This window comes from Lactuca sativa, chromosome 4, assembly GCF_002870075.4.
Source record: "Lactuca sativa cultivar Salinas chromosome 4, Lsat_Salinas_v11, whole genome shotgun sequence".
NCBI lineage: Eukaryota > Viridiplantae > Streptophyta > Magnoliopsida > Asterales > Asteraceae > Lactuca > Lactuca sativa.
The window spans coordinates 74,400,942-74,422,831 of NC_056626.2; the positions used below are offsets into that span (position 1 = coordinate 74,400,942).

At 36.7% G+C, this 21,890-nt stretch overlaps 2 protein-coding genes across 2 annotated transcripts in view; one reads left to right on the forward strand and one right to left on the reverse strand.

Moving 5' to 3' along the window:
• The window catches only part of LOC111886764 (GDSL esterase/lipase At1g29670-like), a 62,190-nt gene that overhangs the window by 38,604 nt on the left and 1,696 nt on the right, over window positions 1-21,890 (forward strand). The gene's annotated exons all lie outside the window — the stretch shown is intronic.
• On the reverse strand, window positions 57-1,265 carry LOC122197312 (uncharacterized). Its single transcript, XM_042901048.2, has 2 exons — window positions 823-1,265; window positions 57-732 (listed from the first exon to the last, which is right to left on the reverse strand). The coding sequence occupies exons 1-2, from the start codon at window positions 1,259-1,261 to the stop codon at window positions 281-283; spliced, it is 891 nt and encodes a 296-aa protein (XP_042756982.2). The 5' UTR covers window positions 1,262-1,265; the 3' UTR covers window positions 57-280.

Sequence of the window (21,890 nt, forward strand, 5' to 3'; positions counted from 1 at the left end):
TATCTGGATGATTAATTGATGTTTGGTTACACATCTGAATGCATGTCTCTGAATGGTAAAAATGACCATTTTAACCCTCTGAACTATTTGTTACTGTTTGGTTGGACATCTGAATGACTGTGCTGAATGATACTGAATTTGTAAGTAACTACAAATAAAATACAAAATGTCATATAAAATCCAAATTAAAATTAGAACAAAATCCAAATTAAAATTCATACAACACCCAAATTAAACATCATACAACATCCAAATTAAACATAAACCTAAGCATACAACTTTAAATTAATTGATTTGCAATTTGGTTACGCAAATTAGCCATATATTCAGTGTCTTGGTTACCCCACTGAATGTCGTGTACGTTTTGGTCATCACTTCCTCCACCTTCTACTTCAGCAGTAAACATAGTGTCTTCTTCAAAGTCCATAAATAATTGATCATGAATATTACACTTCCTTATAAAATTATGGACTGCAAAACAAGCAAGCACTATGTCTCTTTGTATTGGAAAAGGATAAGGAGCCATGTGCTTTAGGATTGGGAATCTGGCCTTCAAAACTCCATAAGCGCGCTCAATAACATTTCTGAGTTGTGCGTGAGCATGGTTGAACTTTTCCTCCTTAGTTAATGCACGATGTCTTCGGAAATCGGCTAACCAATACCTCGTATTACGGTAGGGAGCCATAAATCCACGAGTGTTGGTGTATGCGGCATCACAAAGGTAATATTTGTCTGTAACGTGAATTATTCAATTGTTATATAATATAAAAATATATAAAGTATTTAATAATCAAAGTTTAAAAAAAAAAAAAGATTACAAACCTGGTGGAGGAATTGGAAAACCGGAAGTTGGGTTAAATACAACTTCTTTTAGAACTCGTGAATCATGTGCTATGCCCTCCCAACCGGCCCATACAAACGTGAATATCATATCAAAATTACAAATTCCAATAACATTTTGATAGCATTCGCCTTTTCCTCTTCCCCTATAACGAGTTTGTTGATCAGCGGGCACGACTGCATGAACAAGAGTTCCATCTAACGCACCTATCGCTCCCGGAAATATTTCTTTCAACCTTCTATGTCGTCTTGATGTGTTTGCGGTTGCATTGGAAGATGTTGGCACAATAACTTCTCTTGCAAAATTCATCATTGCAGTTCTAACCTCATGAAAACACCTATGAATTGTTTCGGTTGAATGTTGAAATCTGCGTTTAACCATTCGAAACCGCTCATTGTGTCCGATGACTGTCAAAAACATAGCTAACTTTTCTTCAACAGTTATTGACCGACTACTTTGCAACCAATTTTTTTGTTTAAAATGGTTGCATAGTAGTATATATGATTCTCGTGAAAGACGCATCAATTCATGACAATGTAAAGAAGATCCATACAACAATTCTTGCGTAAATTCATGACCGGTCAATGCCGAATTCAAGTCGCTTATCCTTTCTATTTTTGTCGAAGCCAAAAACATCCAATACCAAGAAAGCAGCATGAAATACACAATATCATCATCGATATCCATAAATAACCTGTCAAACAACATATAAAATTAAACATTTTAAAAACATAACTTCAAACAACATATAAAATTTAATATTTTAAACACAATAACAACAAACATCAAATAAAATTATAAAAAAGTTCACATTTTAAATTCATAACGACACACGTCAAATAAAATCCTAAAAAAGTTCAACATTTTAAATCTATAACGACACACATCAAATAAAAATCCTAAAAAAACCATCACATCAACCCATACTTTGATCCAGCATTCTTTAACCACATCTCACAAGCTTCCGTCGGAAGAAATAACCAAACTTTTCTAAGATCGGCACTTTCACCAAAAAGCAAAACAGCCGTTTGGTATCTTGGATCAGATATTCCCCATTCCATTTTCACCAACTTTTCCATACATGAAGTCATATCGTGCTCTTTATGTTTCTCCACTAACATCCTTGCAACTTTGCTAATTTCATCACCAACTTCAATGATCTTGGCATTAATTGTTGCTTTTCCTTTTCCTTTACCGCCTTTGTTTTTGGAAACACAAGAGGTTCCTTCATTTGGACTTTCGGGTGAAGTCATACTTTCCATGTGAGTTACATTGATACCATCAAAGTCACTTAAATTAATGTCCGACGAGTCATGAGAAGGGTGAGGAAGTGTAGAAGATGGCCCCCATCCATGAATGCCAGTTGCAGCCGACCCATCGAACAACTGAACACAAAGATCAGGGTACACTAGTGGAGAAGTTCTCAATGTTTCTACCATTTTATTCAACTGCTTGAAAATATTATAAATTAATATTATGAAATATTATAAAATATTATGATATATTACTTCTTATCAAAAATCACAATACCTTGATCTCTAGTTGCCATTCGTCTTCTTCCATGTTAAACGTGTTAGTTATAGGGTTATAAACGTTGCCTGTTTTGTTTTTTTAATTTCAATCAAGCACCAAACTTTGCTTTTAGGTAGTCGTATCTATTTTTCATTTGCTTTTGATCAACTACAAAATTGTATTCTGTTTTCAATCTTTCAGCTACATTCTTCCATGAGCTTGCTTTTAAACTACACCCTTCACGTCCGTAAGTTGTAATTTCATGAATACAAGCTTCAAGGAATGTTTTTTCCACACCTTCTATTTGTTTCCAATTAATTCTAGGCCTTTTTTGTGCCATTGCCATGTCTAATATTCAAAATCCAGCAATGATATATTTCAGCAACAAAACTAATTAACTACCACAAGTAGACCAACATAACAGAAAAATTAAACAAAAAATAGCATATTTCAACAACATATAGAAGAAAAATCACAACAAGAAGATATAAGATTTCAGCAACATCTATTCTTATTATCCCTAATTTGTTTTCATCAATTTTTTGGACATTTCAGCAACAAAATTCAACATTTCAAAGCATGTATAGCAGCAAAATCAGCAAGAATAAAGATCAAACACAAACAACCCCAATATTCAAACCAAAAAAACGCAATTCAACATCACAACAATCCAGCAACAAAAAACATACATAAAACTGAGAAATCGGTGGTTACAACTCAATTAGATTTCACACAAATCATTCACCCAAAATCAAATTGATCAGCCATCATAGCAAGACAGCAAGAACATAACAATAACACAACACAGAGAAACAATTTTAAGAGAGAAAAACTCTGTAAAAATCGCTCCACTGATTGGAAGAACTTACCAGCGAAGAGCGAAGAGGGGGAGGCGACGAGGAGGGAGGCGGCGCAGGTGGAGGCAGCGCAGGCGGAGGCAAACCGGTGCTGTAGGGCGACTGCAAGCTGAAATCGATAAGGTGAGGAAGCCAATTTTTGTTGTTCGCTGAAGTAGAAGAAGGAAAGAAAAAAAGAGGCGGGCGATTAGGGTAAGGGCATCAAAGGAAAAAGTTTCATCCAGAGTTCCTATCATATCTGAGCGAATAAGACATTTTTTTAATATCTGGTTGATTAAGAGGCTAAAATAATTTCAACCAAACGCTCTGAATCTGAATGATCCAGAGCCATCCTCTTTATGGGATCATTAAGAGGCCAAACAAACAGCCTCTATGTCTTATATAAGTATCAGATATATGTTCACTTTCTTGCTATAATACATCCATATATTGAATTTCCTATGATGAACCAGTTTAACATGATATTCATATATTTCTATGACTAAATTCTATTAAACTCTACAATCTAAACCTTTAGATTCGTAAAGAAGTATGTGTGTTGTGACAACCCAAGTTGTCCCGTTACATTTCCCCGTTACCGTTAACGGAAGATTCCACTGTATAAAAGTTCCGTTAATTAGAGGGCGTCAATTTATTAAACATTCCATTTGGTTGCAATTAACATGCCGTTAAGTCGTGATAAAAGGAAATTAAAACACAAGACACACATTTCCATTTATTTGGAAAATGTCAAGTTTTATTATTACGACCACTAAATCGGGTGCGACCAAAAGCCCCGTTTAACGGCAGTATCGGGTAAAATCCCACTGAGCCCCGACTCAAAACCCTATATAAGGGTGACTGGAGTCTATTGGAGACTTTTTACACTCTCTCTCTATACTCTCTCTCTAGACCTATTTTCGCCCAGAAACCACAACCAAACGCTTCCAAATTGTAAGTCTGCTTACCCTAGCTTGTTCTAAACATATTGATTCATGTTTATAGCCCAAAATTTGGACTTAGAAGCTGTTAGAATGGAGTTTACGGCCTAAGCTCCTTCTTAGGCCGTAAACCCCTTAAACAAGGCCAAAATGACCCAAACTTGTCCCTTATGGCTTGGAAATAAATAGAGAAATTAGCCTAGGAGTGTTTGCACATTTAAAACAATCATTTTGGGGCATAAAAGAGAGTTTAAGGCCCAAGCACTTGCTTAGGCCGTAAACACCTCTAAACCTTGTTTAAATGTCCCAAATACACTCCCAAACCACCCTAGGGCTTAACACATAATTTAGGGACTTAGTATCTTGGGTTTAACACAATTAAACACAATGAAATGAAAGGGAAAAAGGAGTTTACGGCCAGGTGAGTACCAAGGCCGTAAACACCCCTAATTGTGCCCAAAAGTGTGGTTTTTGCCCCCCCCCCCCCCCCCCCCCAAATGGCCTTAGACATTTACCATAAAATACTAGGAAGGATTTAAGGGCTTAAACACAAGAAATGGAAGGATTAAAAGGAGTTTACGACCCAAGCATTTGTCTAGGCTGTAAACTCCCCAAAACTCATTCAAATGATAGATTTAATCCTCCAAAATAGCATCACACTTCATTAGAAATCACTAGAAAGGCATTAGGGACTTTAAACTTCACAAAACTCTAAGGATGAGAGTTTACGGCCGTAAACTCCCTTAGGAGTGGTTCCTTGGCCGTAAACTCATAGAAAATGCCCTTAGAAGCCTCAAACCCACTCATGCCTTTGAGGAAAAGTGCTTAGAATAATTCCATGACGCAAGTAGAAGCCTTAAGCACACTAGAACTCATCACCATGAGTTTACGGCCGTAAACTCATAGTGAGAAGTCCCTGGGCCGTAAACTATGTATTAAGGGAGTATTCTTGGATAGTAAGCCCCATTCCTTAGTCATACACACCTTTAGACACTACCCGGGACACCCAAACACTTAGCCAAAGTGTTTTCCGCTCCTGTGAGCGCGTATATTTGTTTAATTAGTATTAAATGTGCTAATTGCATGTAAACATATGTTATCATATGTTAAATAGGTCATTGTGTGTGTTCAAGTCCTTGTGTGACACCGAACGCCCAAACGGCACCTTCGTCGGAGTCACACTGTTTTGACCTTACAAGACGTATCTTTCATTTGATACTATCTGGGGTCTGTTATCTCTGTTTTGACCTTACAAGACGTATCTTTCATTTGATGTTGTCTCGGGTCTGTATCCACTGTATTCACAGAATTCACTGTATTCACGGTATTCACTATGTTCACTGTTTTAGACCTTACTAGACAAATCTTTCATTTGATATTGTCTGCGGTCTGTATTCACTGTTTTAGACCCTAATAGTTGTACCTTTCATTTGGTACCTCCTGGGGTCTGTGTCTCCACTTGTTAGACTGAATCAGGCGTGTCGTTTGATTGATACTTTTCTGGAGTCTATGGTTCCTTGCCTTATTCAGCAATCCTCACTGCTGAGGCATATAATATTCCCTGATGTCGTTTGCTTTCCTCAATAATCAAATTCAGTATTTTGATAATGATAGCAATTTAGGGAAGACTACTTTTTACCCCACATCACTGACCAGTCTTGGTAGAAGGCTGCTTTTATTAAAGAAAATATAGGATTTTCTAGAAAGGACTCTAATACACTGAAATCTCTTAAACTGTTACTTTATTAAGTTATTTGAATGAAATGTCACTAAATGCTTATGAACTCACCAGCATTTGTAAAAATGTTGATACTCGCTTTTCAAATAACTTGTATTCTCAGGTTAGCATTAGACAGGTACATCCCCGGAGCTGTTGATGAAGATAGCTTAGTACCACGCTGTATTTATTATATTACTTGTATTACTTTAAATTGTTGTAATGTAACCTTGTAGAACTATTACTATTAATGCAATGTTTTGTTGTACTTTGATTACTATAATGCATGTGTTGTGATACTTGACATGACGTCATCCACCCCAGAACGTTTCCGCCGTTCCGGTTTTGGGGTGTGACAGATTGGTATCAGAGCATTGTTTATAGTGAGCTAAGTATATCAATTCATAAAAGATATACAACCTATAAACGCAATGGGATAAAACATTCTGACCAAGAATTATACCTTAAAATATAACCATATTTTACTAAAGTATAATAACATCCAGAATCTAAACACTTGAACGAAAGTATCACAAGAAGAACAATAATAAAAGTCTTCGAATGTTGAGCACTACAGTCAAACCTGGGCAGTTATGTAATCGTAAGTTGGGATAAATTTAACCTGATCAACTACATTTATCCGAGATGCGATGAACGTGTGCTTGGGAGTGGTAGTGGCGTACAACAGGCCTGAAACTTACCAATTAGGGATGCTAGAGCCAAACATAAAGTTAAAATACTATAGGAGTATTTTAGAACGCTAAAAGATTCACACTAATCCCAGAATCATATTCAGAAGATAAGAATCAAACAAGAATTTAAAATACCATAGGGGTATTTTAGGAATCATAAACAACCTTGCGTGAATAACTAAAAAGATCCTTATTGATATACCTACAACTACAGAGGGTATGCTTCCAAAGTTATATATAATAAGGATCCCATAGGCTAAGAATGTGTGGTTTCGCTCTATTTCCTTTTCCTCGTTGGGATGTGGTTCTAGAGTAGTATCACATATTCGAAGGCCTATCAGATCTAAGCTATATATGATTTGTATACCCTGTGTAATCGTAGCAGGACTCGATATGGATCATCCAGTGGAATGTTAATAATCTCTTAGGATTCTTTAGACATTTCCATTCTCGCGCGAACCCTGTAGACAACCCTACCCACTTCAGTGCTTGACAGAAGAGTTGAAGTCGACCCCGAAGAAGTTCATTGAGAAGATTTCCTATTCGGAAATAAATGAACTGGGTCGAGACTATTGAATGCACCAAGTGCCCATATTCTTTCAGGGACAGTGGTGAGAGATTCGCCTAAACTTCGGAGATTTCCAGTCATCCATCATGAAGTGATGACACCCAGAGTTGGAATCAGAAGAAAGGCGGAGTAGAAATTCAATATGTCCATACGAGAAGAGAACCCTAGGAAACTACCCAAAGGAAACCAACGCCGATTCCAGTCAAAGACACGAGGCAGACCGAGGGAGCCAGTACATGGAACCCGGGAATTGTCTTTTCCTCATGTTCGTCACGGTAATACACCCTTAAAATAATACAATTTAGTGAGTTAGTGGTTACACTACTCACGCTATGTGTTAGGTAAATCGTTGATTCCCGTTTCCAGACACACGATTAGAGCGGATCCCCGCACCTTTATTGAGAAGTGTTCAGCCATGAGCCTTCATGAGCCTCTCTTTCTGCAGTTTCGTTCCGAAACGTTCTCAAATCTCTCCAGGCCGGAGAGTGGAACCTTTCCCAGTATAAAGGTAACTTGGTAGGAACGACTCGCATCCTATGGCCTTTTTCCGATACTCATACTCTTACCTTGATCACTAGGACTACATCATAGGGATGTAGGTCGACGTTCAAACAACCAGTACCCGAGGCACGGGAAAATTTTATGCCTAATGCGATCGGGACAGAAATGTCCAGGGTTAACCATCGTCTCTCATTACCTTATATTCCTTTCCATGTAGGAAAACCATGCCACCGAAGAAGCGCAATCAGTCCACAAGCAAGAAACCTACTCTCTTATTCGATGAAGCTACGTTCCAAGCTGCAGTCTCAGCAGCCGTAGCAGCTGTCATGGCTCATCTGAATGCTAACACCGCCAATGTTAGCAAGGGCCCTGTCGGGATTTCCAATTCTGGCAATGGACAGCAACAACCAACACTTCCACACTCAGCCACCCAAGAACCTCCACTGAACCTACTAAAGAGAAAACTCAAGATAGAGGAGGGAAGTACCTCGGCTCAAGGACTTTCCGAAGGGCAACTAGCTAAGGTAGTCTATACCCCTGTCAATCCTTCCCTCCCGGTCTCAAGAAGACCATACCTAGGAGACCTTCCCCACTGCAGCAAGTGCAGCTACCATCATCATGGTGCCTGCCGGGAACTCTATTGTGCTAGGTGCCATATGTTGGGGCATACTGCTCGTGTCTGCAGGACCCCGGTTGAGTTCATTACATCAACCACCAATGTGGCGACCCATACAGTTTGCCACCTATGTGGTGAAACGGTACACTTCAAGAAGGACTGTCCAACCGAAGAGAAAGACAAAGACATAGAAGGAGCCTGACACTACCGCTTAAGGAGAAGCGGTAAGGAACTCGTTAGATTTTGGTACGTCTCTCGATCTCGGATAACTAAACTAAGAACAATAAAAGACTAATTCAAGTGTAAATTCTTCTCAGTAAGGCGAAAGTCGCAGCACTGTTATAAAATTTAAAATTCATTAGGTAAAACTATAGTGGCTAAACATATACGTTACGGCCATGTATATTTAAGATGGACAGACCTAGAGTGAGCGAATGCCGCCTCATTCCTTGTTCCTCGTTTGGTTGTGGATTTAGGGCGGGGTCACTCAGTCAACAGCCCTCCCCACCTTAAATATACATGACTAGTATATGTGAGGCGATTATAGAAATGCCTTGTGAGAATTCATTCATCAAAAGATACTCTATTCGGAAACACTTAGAACTCTTTATAGTTCCACGTCGACTCTATCAGTCCAGGTATCCGCGGTAGTGATACATAGGACGAAACCCAAGACGCCTAGAACTTGTGTGCCTGTTCGGCACATGACTCTATCGATTTTCATTATATATCATGTCTTAGTGTGCCAACTTCGACGACTCTATTGATCGTGGTTCGACTTCGTGCAACCATGTGTACATCCTTAGTGTTGTGTAAAAAGAACTTTCTCCATAGCCAAGTCGGCAAATAAAGGTTCTTCCGAACCTAAACCTAACACAAATAATCAAACCTAATGCGATCCGTCAATCGTCCCTCTTATCTCAAACCTTCCGAAGTACCCAAGGGAAGATACCGCACACTTTTGACCGACCTCTAGTAGTCAGATAGGCACCGAAGTGAACGACACTGTAGATACTTCAGAAGACAACAACCATCCATAGCACACTCAGAAGAATCCCCTGAAAGACCCTTCGCACCTCGCACAATAGGTTCGTGAACCCAGAGAATAGAACTCATGAGGCTGACCACTATCATCAGGTATATTGATGGCATACATCAAGTATTGGCGGTTAAGCCAAGCATGAGCTCTACCACGAACCTCTTCGCAAAACACTTTCACCCTATTCCATAACATAGGAGCCGGAGTCAAGAGAATCACTGCGGGTTGAGCGAGTAAAGTCTGAGTGATGAAACCATATATCCACTAGATTTGACCTAGATCGAGAAAACTCGGAACCTTCGGAAGAGTAGTTGCAGTAGATGCTCTAACTACTCAGGCACCTTGCCCACCCTATTATAGACAGGTAATGCCTATCATCCTCCACCCTCTTGCATGGAGGAAATCGTCGTCTCCCTGTAGACAATGAAATACATTCTCCGAAGTGAACACTAGGATACCGAGAACCACAGGATAACCTTCGCAGCCAAGAATATTTGGTCAAGTGTGAAAGTAGTTGCGTTAAATCTCATGACCCGGATCCCGAAGAGATCATAGGCTTGACACCAGCCCTGGTGTTAGTCAAAGGGTTATGCAGGAACATACACTTTCCACGCTAGAATAAACCATAGTCTTAGAGATCCCTTGGACTATTAGGTGTTCCACGAATATTATCTCACGCAGAGATAGTAGAACCACCTTCCGAGATAGTCCAACGCTCATCTAGTGAAACCATATCTCCCCGAGCCTCAGGGTTTCCGTATCTCAAGCATCGTTAGTGCAGGTCCATTTTGCACGAGTTTGGGATAGACACTCTATAGCAAACCGATGACCATAGTCACGCAATCCACATGGCAATCTAGAAAGTCTCTATCAGCCAGTTGACAGAAAACATGAAACCGAAGACCACTCGAGCTTCCTAAGAACTAACCAGAAGGACTACACATCCAGTACAAGTGAGAACGTTAGGAACTTCAGAATGGCGATCACGCCAGTGATGATCTTGCCATAGAAGTACACTATGTTCTTAGTACTAAAAAGCTCTACCCCTTTCTGAGAGCTTAGGACCATCCGAGAAACCTCATGGAGACATGGTCCAACCCTTTTCAGACCACTACTACTTTCGGATATACCACAAGATTCACATTCGATCGATCCACTTCTTAGACTTGATACGTGATTTCCCCGATAACACTTTTTGTGCCTCACACATCTTGATAGAAAGCCTTGAGGACCCTGACTTCATAAATATACCAGTTGGAACCCACTAGCTACACTAGACGGAATTCGCATCCCGTACGTGAAGGTCTGTTGGAATGGCAAACACAGATTTGAGTTCACTTGGGAATGCGAGGACAACTGTATAGGAAGTACTCCCTTACCTCTACTTGGCCATTCATACCTACTTCCTTGCCTAGACCTGAATTTCAGGACGAAATTCCCTCTAACGAGGGGATGATGTGACAACCCAAGTTGTCCCGTTACATTTCCCCGTTACTGTTAACGGAAGATTCCACTGTATAAAAGTTCCGTTAATTAGAGGGCGTCAATTTATTAAACATTCCATTTGGTTGCAATTAACATGCCGTTAAGTCGTGATAAAAGGAAATTAAAACACAGGACACACATTTCCATTTATTTGGAAAATGTCAAGTTTTATTATTACGACCACTAAATCGGGTGCGACCAAAAGCCCCGTTTAACGGCAGTATCGGGTAAAATCCCACTGAGCCCCGACTCAAAACCCTATATAAGGGTGAGTGGAGTCTATTGGAGACTTTTTACACTCTCTCTATACTCTCTCTCTAGACCCGTTTTCGCCCCAAAACCGCAACCAAACGCTTCCAAATTGTAAGTCCGCTTACCCTAGCTTGTTCTAAACATATTGATTCATGTTTATAGCCCAAAATTTGGACTTAGAAGCTGTTAGAATGGAGTTTACGGCCTAAGCTCCTTCTTAGGCCGTAAACCCCTTAAACAAGGCCAAAATGACCCAAACATGTCCCTTATGGCTTGGAAATAAATAGAGAAATTAGCCTAGGAGTGTTTGCACATTTAAAACAATCATTTTGGGGCATAAAAGAGAGTTTACGGCCCAAGCACTTGCTTAGGCCGTAAACACCTCTAAACCTTGTTTAAATGTCCCAAATACACTCCCAAACCACCCTAGGGCTTAACACATAATTTAGGGACTTAGTATCTTGGGTTTAACACAATTAAACACAATGAAATGAAAGGGAAAAAGGAGTTTACGGCCAGGTGAGTACCAAGGCCGTAAACACCCCTAATTGTGCCCAAAAGTGTGGTTTTTGCCCCCCCCCCCAAATGGCCTTAGACATTTACCATAAAATACTAGGAAGGATTTAAAGGCTTAAACACAAGAAATGGAAGGATTAAAAGGATTTTACGGCCCAAGCATTTGTCTAGGTCGTAAACTCCCCAAAACTCATTCAAATGATAGATTTAATCCTCCAAAATAGCATCACACTTCATTAGAAATCACTAGAAAGGCATTAGGGACTTTAAACTTCACAAAACTCTAAGGATGAGAGTTTACGGCCGTAAACTCCCTTAGGAGTGGTTCCTTGGCCGTAAACTCATAGAAAATGCCCTTAGAAGCCTCAAACCCACTCATGCCTGTGAGGAAAAGTGCTTACAATAATTCCATGATGCAAGTTGAAGCCTTAAGCACACTAGAACTCATCACCATGAGTTTACGGCTGTAAACTCATGGTGAGAAGTCCCTGGGCTGTAAACTATGTATTAAGGGAGTATTCTTGGATAGTAAGCCCCATTCCTTAGTCATACACACCTTTAGACACTACCCGGGACACCCAAACACTTAGCCAAAGTGTTTTCCGCTCCTGTGAGCGCGTATATTTGTTTAATTAGTATTAAATGTGCTAATTGCATATAAACATATGTTATCATATGTTAAATAGGTCATTGTGTGTGTTCAAGTCCTTGCATGACACCGAACGCCCAAACGGCACCTTCGTCGGACCTACTTACACCAGGTGAGTTCATACCCCTGAATGAACCTTTTAAATGTTTTTAAATGTTTTATAGGGGGGAATACAAGTTAAACATGCCGGTTATCATATCAATCACATGTGATTGATAACCCGCACGCACAAGATTTTACCACTTTACACTGTTTTACCGAGTGGGACACTATAATGATTTTTACTTATTTCATAACTTTTACTTATACTGATTCATCCAAATTCATTCTAAGTTGGTTTATGAAAGATTCTCTAAGGTTTTTAAACATATTTTACAAAAGAATACAATTTGTGATTTTCCTTGTACATAAAGGCTTTTCATTAAAGATTTCCCTTTTTCGACGTATACTTTTACTTGTTAAATATTGCTGCTTCGCTTATACTTATTTTATACTCCTACTCGGTAACGCTTTCACTTATACTTGTAGTCGCTTATACCTGATGACGCTTATACTTATTCACACTCTTACGTAGAGATACGATTCTACTTCGCTTATACTTGATATCGACTCTACTTCACTTATACTTGATATGCTTTTGCTTCACTTATTGTCGCCTCTACTTCGTGATACGCTTATACTTGTTCGACACTTCTACTTCACTTGCGACCGCTTCTACTTCACTTGTTAGACACTTCTACTTCATAAAGACCACTTCTACTTGATACACACTCAGTCGTAGTTAGATGTATGTCTGTGCTTATATAGGTACATATAAGTAATGGGTGAAAGACTTAGGAAGGCTCGTCTGCCCTATTTCCTTTTCTTCGTTGAGATGTGGTCTGGTGGGATCGGATGGCCGTCCGAAGGTCGTTTGTCTCATTAGTTATATATTATGTATATGAGTATGGACATATAGGAATTCTCTAGTCAGTTCAGTTAAGAGTCTCTACTTCTAGTCTACACTTACATTAGAAACCCACTATTGGGAAGTCTCTACCTCTAGTTCAACACTTACACACTACCCACTATTTGGAAGTCTCTACCCACTATTTGGTATGCATCTTCAGGATACGGCCTTCTCCGTCGTCTAGTTGGTAACCAGAGTCTCCTGTAGGGAGAGCGGACATTGTGTGTATAGATCTATACGGGATTGACACCCCCGCACCCTGACTGCTAGCTACAGTCCACGGCCCACCAAGCCAAGGGGTGACGAATGTCACATTCTCAAGACGCTCGTAGGGCGTCTGGTTCTCTAGTTTCGGTTAGTATGGTTACGAGTATCCCGGGTTACCTTATAATTCATGGCTTTAAGGTAACGATATTTCACCAGCTATTTACACTGTATGCTGGTAGTTCATTTTCAGAGTCACACTGTTTTGACCTTACAAGACGTATCTTTCATTTGATACTATCTGGGGTCTGTTATCTCTGTTTTGACCTTACAAGACGTATCTTTCATTTGATGTTGTCTCGGGTCTGTATCCACTGTATTCACAGAATTCACTGTATTCACGGTATTCACTATGTTCACTGTTTTAGACCTTGCTAGACGAATCTTTCATTTGATATTGTCTGCGGTCTGTATTCACTGTTTTAGACCCTACTAGTTGTACCTTTCATTTGGTACCTCCTGGGGTCTGTGTCTCAACTTGTTAGACTGAACCAGGCGTGTCGTTTGATTGGTACTTTTCTGGAGTCTATGGTTCCTTGCCTTATTCAGCAGTCCTCACTGCTGAGGCATATAATATTCCCTGATGTCGTTTGCTTTCCTCAATAATCAAATTCAATATTTTGATAATGATAGCAATTTAGGGAAGACTACTTTTTACCCCACATCACTGACCAGTCTTGGTAGAAGGCTGCTTTTATTAAAGAAAATATAGGATTTTCTGGAAAGGACTCTAATACACTGAAATCTCTTAAACTGTTACTTTATTAAGTTATTTGAATGAAATGTCACTAAATGCTTATGAACTCACCAGCATTTGTAAAAATGCTGATACTCGCTTTTCAAATAACTTGTATTCTCAGGTTAGCATTAGACAGGTACATCCCCGGAGCTGTTGATGAAGATAGCTTAGTACCACGTTGTATTTATTATATTACTTGCATTACTTTAAATTGTTGTAATGTAACCTTGTAGAACTATTACTATTAATGCAATGTTTTGTTGTACTTTGATTACTATAATGCATGTGTTGTGATACTTGACATGACGTCATCCACCACAGAATGTTTCCGCCGTTCCGGTTTTGGGGTGTGACAAGTGCCTTCTCCCTTAAGTCTAGTATAGCGAAATAATTCCCAAACTTTTCAATTTGCAATGTTGAAACATTGTTCACTACGAAAAATATTGTCAACATGCAATAATGGCATATCAATTATGCTCCCACTAGGTTTGACATGTACCCAAAAATCAACTGGACTTCTAGAAATCAATACTCTTGACTTTCTTACTAGAGTACAGATTTCTGTTATACAATGCTTCGATAAGTCTCCTTCTAGACTTCAACTTATACACCTTCATTGGATAGCTTATGTGTGTGTTTAAATCCTTTCAAAACTTGTAGATATATGTCTAGAAAGTTTAAATAATTCCTTTCCATTCCTTACAATTCGAAATATGAAAAGGTATGTTGTAATCATATTTTGATTTTGAGAATGCATTTAATACAACCAATATCCATATTGATCTTTATCACAACTTTAAAATCTACTTGCAAAAGTATTTCCTCATAATCATTCTCATGAATTAGAGCGAAACATTTTCCAACCAGATTTTATGGTGCCTACATTCCCAACAATGTGAATCTATCATTTCCAACCTACAATAAAAAATGCAAGGTTTAGGACAAAACAAAATTCAAATTTAGCTTTTCTTCATGGAATGAACTTTGTTATTATAAATTTATTTCCCTTTGGTAGCTCAAGGACCTACCTGTGCTTCCATATTAATAGCTAGTCACCCATATCAATCAATGCACTTTCACTAACCAATGCACTTTGCTTTTGTATTCAAATGAAAAACATAGAACTCATAAGCTTGCCAACTCAACTAGAAGTGCACAGAAATAAGAATATGTCACGATAGGTTATGAACCATAGGTCGCATGCTAGTGATAACTAAAAGGATTATTTGTGATTCCCACTAACTTCTTGACGTATGAGTTTTATCTCAAGGAACATTCCTTGATGAGTTAAAACAAATATTCAAAAGTTTGTGTGGATTCTCGAAAAGAAAAGACTTCATAGAATAGGTCTTGGTTTATCTCTTGTTTCTCAATTAAAGAGAACATCACAACTCCAATCCTATATGTGCCATAACAAGAAAACATTTTACCTCACATATTTCGAGGTGTTTTGAACCTTCTTAGTTTGATAAGACTCTCAATATATGATTCATAGTTACTAGATCATGGCTCTAGCACTTGATTGGAATGAAGTATGACTCATCTATGATTGAATCATTTCCAAAAATGTGTGATTCCTCTTCTTAGTCATACAATTGCACTAAGATGTTCTTCGAGGAATTAATTGTGATACAATTTCACACTTATTAAGATGATCATGAAACACGATACTAAAGCATTATCCTTTCTTATCAAATTGGAGAATCTTTTATCTTTCTGCGTAATAGATTCTTCTTATTCGTTCTGCTACTCTTTGAATGTTTTCAAATTATCAAAGACATGCTTAATCTTATAAACACAACCATATTTACTAAAACATCAAAAATCATGACAAATAGAGTTATCATCCTTTATGGTGGATCTGACTAGTCCATATCAACATGTACTAGATCCATTCACTTGACTCACATAAACATCTGATCAATGAATTAGTTATAAATTTCCAATGAACAAGATTCTCATAGACTATACAATGTGACTTGTACAATACCAAGTATATGTCCAATTGGTGATGAGATTTCTGTTCACTTGGTCAATTATGACAATACCACATGCGATGTCATAAAAATCAGATCCATAATTAATAAATAATACAACCACATCAACCAAAATTTCACTTTTATTTAAAATAAATGAAAATTTGGAACTTGTCCTTACAACGAATAAAATGAAAAACTATGTTTCTAGACATTTCCTAAGAGTGATAACAGTATATTAAATTATCCTATCTGCTTAATAGTAGCTCCAAATTTCGATCGTCGAACCATGTGACTAAAGTCCATTTCCCACAATCAGATTTAGCTCACTCTGCTTAAACTTCCTTCTTTCTCTTAAATCGTGCAATAACATCAAATGTGAGCATCACATAATGTGTTAAGAGTCTATGAATACGAACTTAGAAAAATAATGGAGTTAGACAATGGATGTACCTAAAGTATAGTAATTCAAATTAACTTTGCCATCTTTGAGATCTTTCAGGTACTCTGGGCAGCTTTACAACTAATGTCCCCTCAATTGGTAGTAAAATAAAATGGAATCTTTGGACTCAACACATAGGATGATCGCAGAACGAACCTTTCTCTTTACCATACCATCAAACTATTTGGCCTTGGCTGATCCCTTTCCAATGGGAAGAGAAATCTTTTCTGAAACACCAATTTCATCATCACCAATCTCCATGTAAACTTTGGAATTAGACCCTATAAGCAACTCTGCTTCACATATGCTCTTAAGCATTTCTACTTTAACAACTATTAACATTTGGGTTATATCAATTAGGGTCACATTAAGATTCCTTATATGGAAGTTTTCAACAAACTGACCATATGAATTAGGAAGCAAGAGTAGAATCAAATCAATGGCTTGATCCCTTGGTAAAATAAAACCAATTCTATGTAACTTGTCAATGTACGATTTCATTTGTAGAACATGCACACTTACACACACATGCACACAAAATTTCCATCTTGATGTCTAGATGCTAATAGGGCTTGAGTTGTTTCATATATTTCAACTTGACAAAACGTGACATTGGGAGAGTTACAGGAGGAGGAGGCGGAAGAGTTAAGAAGCATGATGTCCAGTTCCACCAATTCTCTAAGAAAGGAAAACATTTTCACCTTGATCAGAATTTGAAAAATCATATTCAGAACGAAGAGGAAAACCATTTCCAAAAGAACGAGGAAGACCATTTCTGTCTTCATAAGTCATCTAAAATTAGTAGAAAAGAAAATTCAAGTTGGTTGATTTTAATCCTTAATTGTTAACCCAAATTTTAATTAAGTGTAGGACCATATTTTCGATTCGATCTTTGAAGAGGGATGTCATAATCAAATTCAAATCTATTTTAGGTATGTAAGGCTTTTAACGATTTCAATCTTATGAAACTCCTAGTACTTTTTAGATCCATTGAATTTTATCAATGACATGTTTAATCTCAGATTATGCTCTCACTTTTGTGACTGGGATGCCGATGATCACAAATGGGATATGAATAACCATGCAAACCCTCCTTACAACCTCGATGTCATTTATCATCTCATATTTGTGTGTCGGTTAACCACACACGCTGCATCAACAATGATAATTTCATGCCTATCATATCTGTTTATAGTCCCTATTAGTGTGCATGTTAACCATACACGCTCTACTAACGACATATACAGTACGATGTGCGTTTTTAAGGATTAACAAACTTTTAACATTTTTTCTAAAGTAACTAAGAGTGGGATTTTAAAAATGGTTTAATTAGTTTATATCATTATACTTATTAATGAGATTATGTCCTATCAAATCCATTCAGCTAACGACCTTCCACCATACAATAGAGCGGTGGGTAAGAGTGAATACCCAATGACGGTCGTTTTATAGGCCGCTTCCTTAAACTCTCCTTATAGTATGGCTTTGTGAATGAGGTGTACCAGCGATTTGACTGACTTATCTTATACATATAATAAATTAATCTTTTAATTATATATCGTAGAAGGTGTATTTAAATTTTTTTTTTCTAAAATACTAGGTTTAAATTTAAATTTTTGAAATTAATATAAAAATAATTTAATTTAAAAATAAATCAATTTGGATTTAATCTTTATCTTTTAATTAAAAAATTCATTAAATTCATTGAATCATTATGGATTAAATAATTATTTACAATTAAATAATTAATAAAACAATTCAAATATAATCCTTATCTTAACCTTCTAATGTTTGAAAATAGCCTAGGGTTTATTAGGTTTTAATTGTTCAAGTTTTAAAGATTTTAAAATAAAAAATAAGGGAACAAGGTAAACCCTAAAACCCTTGCAAAATTTTGAAAGTTAGGCAAAACGGGCTAGGGGTTCAAAAACTCTTGAAAATTTAAAAAATATAGGGTGGAGGCTAGGGTTTCAAGAACCTTAGGGATTTTCGAAAATTGCCTCATTAGAGTTTAGTTTCTATAAACCCTAATTTTGATCTATTCAACTTTTTGGAAGATCAATGATAACAATGGATCTAATACCAATGATCGGTTTTTTATTTATTACAAAAAATCTTATTTTGGTAGAAAAACATAATCCCTAAGTTCACATGCACCCTAAAGGATTTATGCTCTCACTATGATTTGCAAACAACAACTGAATACCAAGAACCCAAAAGCACATTGTTATTTTCAAAATAGCAAATGGGTTATAAGAAAATCATAATTTTAGTTTATTATAGCAAATAAACTAATATTCCTTGTGTGCTGGTCTTCAAAAAGAAAGCACCAACAGTCTCATGCCTCTAATGGCTCACACGGAAACCCTAGTAAGTTGGAAGCTTAAGAGGAGAGAGGAGGAAGAAGGAACTTTTTAGATTTTCTCTTTATAAAGAAGTGAATTTCGAAAATCATAACTCAAAGGGTTTATATAGGTGATAGAGAGGATAAGGATAACGCATGTTCCTTTTAGATAATCCTAATCCTTTTGCTTTCCCCCTAAACCATCCAAGTTTCCTTAGAGCCGAATGAAAGATGTATAAATCCTCTAAAACTCCTCTAGAAACGCCCCCCCCCCCCCCCCCCCCCCTATGGGAGGTTCTAGAACTGGTCAATGTTTAACTTTTAAACATTGTCACCTTTAGACCTCCACTTTTAATTAATCAAATTAATCCTAAAATTAATTCCAATTAATTTATGATTAATTTTTAATTAAACAATATTATTTCTAATTAACATATGATTCTCATAATATATTACTAATTTATTTATTTTGATTTCTAATTAATTTATTAACCATATAATAAATTAATAAATCAGTTTATCTCTAAAAAAAACATTCTTGTTAATTAGTAGGTGTGAGGGTATCCGAAAGGAACTTTGATAATAATTCAAGATTATACTAATTTAGTTATTGGCTTAGACACCTAATCCAATAGTCTCCCACATGGATATGTCTAAAACCAAATTACATGTATAACTTTTAATTAAACAACAAATGGTGTTTTCCAAAGCAACTGTCGAACTCTAATCTGATCATCTCATAAGCCAAAAAAAAATTTCCCAATTTCCTGATTTATGATGACGTCATCAGACTTCTAATTGAATACATCAATTTAGTCATGGCTGGGCCCAACACTATAATTTAACACCAAATCACCGAGGGGCCGAAAGATACCGCTTTTCTTGTTAAGGTAAAAGGAATTAATAAACTTTGACTCATATGCTTGTATCTTTAACTCACCAAATCGCACATGACACTACGTTTATAACATCAATTTACTGATGTGTTTTCATAATACCAATGTACAACTAATTAACCTGTAAATTACAATCCATATATCTTCATTATAAGAATATAAGATATTATCGTCTCAGAGTAACTTGTGATATAACCCACGAAGTAATTCTCTAAGCGAGGGTTTATCTAATACTTAATTCTCCATTTTCCAAGTACTCATGAATGTTGTAGCAACATAATTGCTATGTCTAAACTCCTTAGACAATCTACAATCCTAATCATGATAGTCTTCATTCACTACTTACTTCTTAAATTATGAGCAACTGTGGAGTTTCGATTAATCAAATTATTCAGGAAGTAATACATGTAAAATGAAACACAATAATAAACTAATTAACTATGGTCTCAAATCTATTAAATATAAGTAATCTCCATTATCTAATCACTATAATAATTACAACTTTATTTATTGTATAATGTATCGAGTAATCAGCTAACCACTTGAATTTAGCATCATTCATGCCATGTTTTGAACATTCATACTATTCCTTTATGTGGTTCTTCCTTTGTGAACAAATCAATTGGACATATTCCAATGATGCGCATTTCACAGTTCCAAGAATTTTATCACTATCCATGACGTGATGGAATTCCAACTTAACATGTATTAATCCCTATGCTATCAACATTCCAAAGTCTCACAGACTAAGTCTTTGATATTACAGAATATCCCGTTAGAACTTTATTATTTGAAACAGTTCCATGGTAATTTCTAATTTAAGGTATATTCCTTGAACACCACTCTTTGCATTAAATTTTCCAACTTACATGTAGATTTTTCAATTATCTCCCATTATTGATACATTTCCATATTTTCATATGACCATCAATTCTGATTGAGAACCATCTCAATCCAGAATCATGTCACAATGGTCCATCCAAAGTAATATCACACTTCCATGTGTCCACACGAAACTAGTCTTTTGGTATAACCTTAGAATGTTATTGATAGTTATTTAGCAACTTTAGTCCTACAAAATTCTAGTCCTTTTTTCCCATAATGCTCCCAGCATTTGAAAAACTAGAATAAGTGAACATTATAGCATATATAACCGATCTTATATTTAAAGTATATAAGACTCAACTCATTATATCTTATATAAGGATCTGATATCATTATAGCAGCGCCCCTAGCGCGGTCAATGGGGAAGAGCCCTTGGCGGTTATGTCCAATAGCTACCATATTTTGGTGCCACTTTTGGTTTAACCTATTTAAACAACTTCTCCTTCATATATAAATAAGATTTCAATGTTCCAGGAACACGGTTAAATTGTCATATACTCGAAATCTATTCATCATATTTTCTCATTGTCTCGAGAACAAATCAAGCAAAGGTATTTTATGTGTCACAATTTGAATTAGCCTGTAATTGCAATTGGTTTTGTTCTTGGATTATCCAATTTCTGAATTTGCATACCCTAGACAATAGGAGCGAATTACAGATTTCAAAAAGTGTTACAAAACACGATCTTTGAATCTATCCAAGTAATATATATATATATATATATATATATATATATATATATATATATATATATATATATATTATTATTATTATTATTATTATTATTATTATTATTATTCCCTAATTTTAACAAATCCATGCTGCCATAATCATTTGCCGTTGTGGCCAACTACCAGAAAATATTGTAAAATACCCTTCAACTTCTACCAATGATTTCCTTTCTCCCTTCCTTTGTATGTATAACAAAGATCATGGCCAATAGTCAAGTGAACATCAATAAATAACCAGGGAACTTCTATTGTTTTCTAGTCCAAATAATATAGGGATCGGTGTTTAAAACGAAAGTAACCATACTAAAGATTGTCTAAAAAGTAGTCAATCAACCATTACACGCCTTTTGGAACAAAGAGAGGATAAATTGGTACATTTGAAAGCTAGATGACTACAAGCAGGTGAAATGTTGATCCACGAGCCACAAATAAGATCCTCTAAGACCGGACACTTCAAATTGACGACTCAAGCCAATAATAGTTTTAACCGCTTTAACC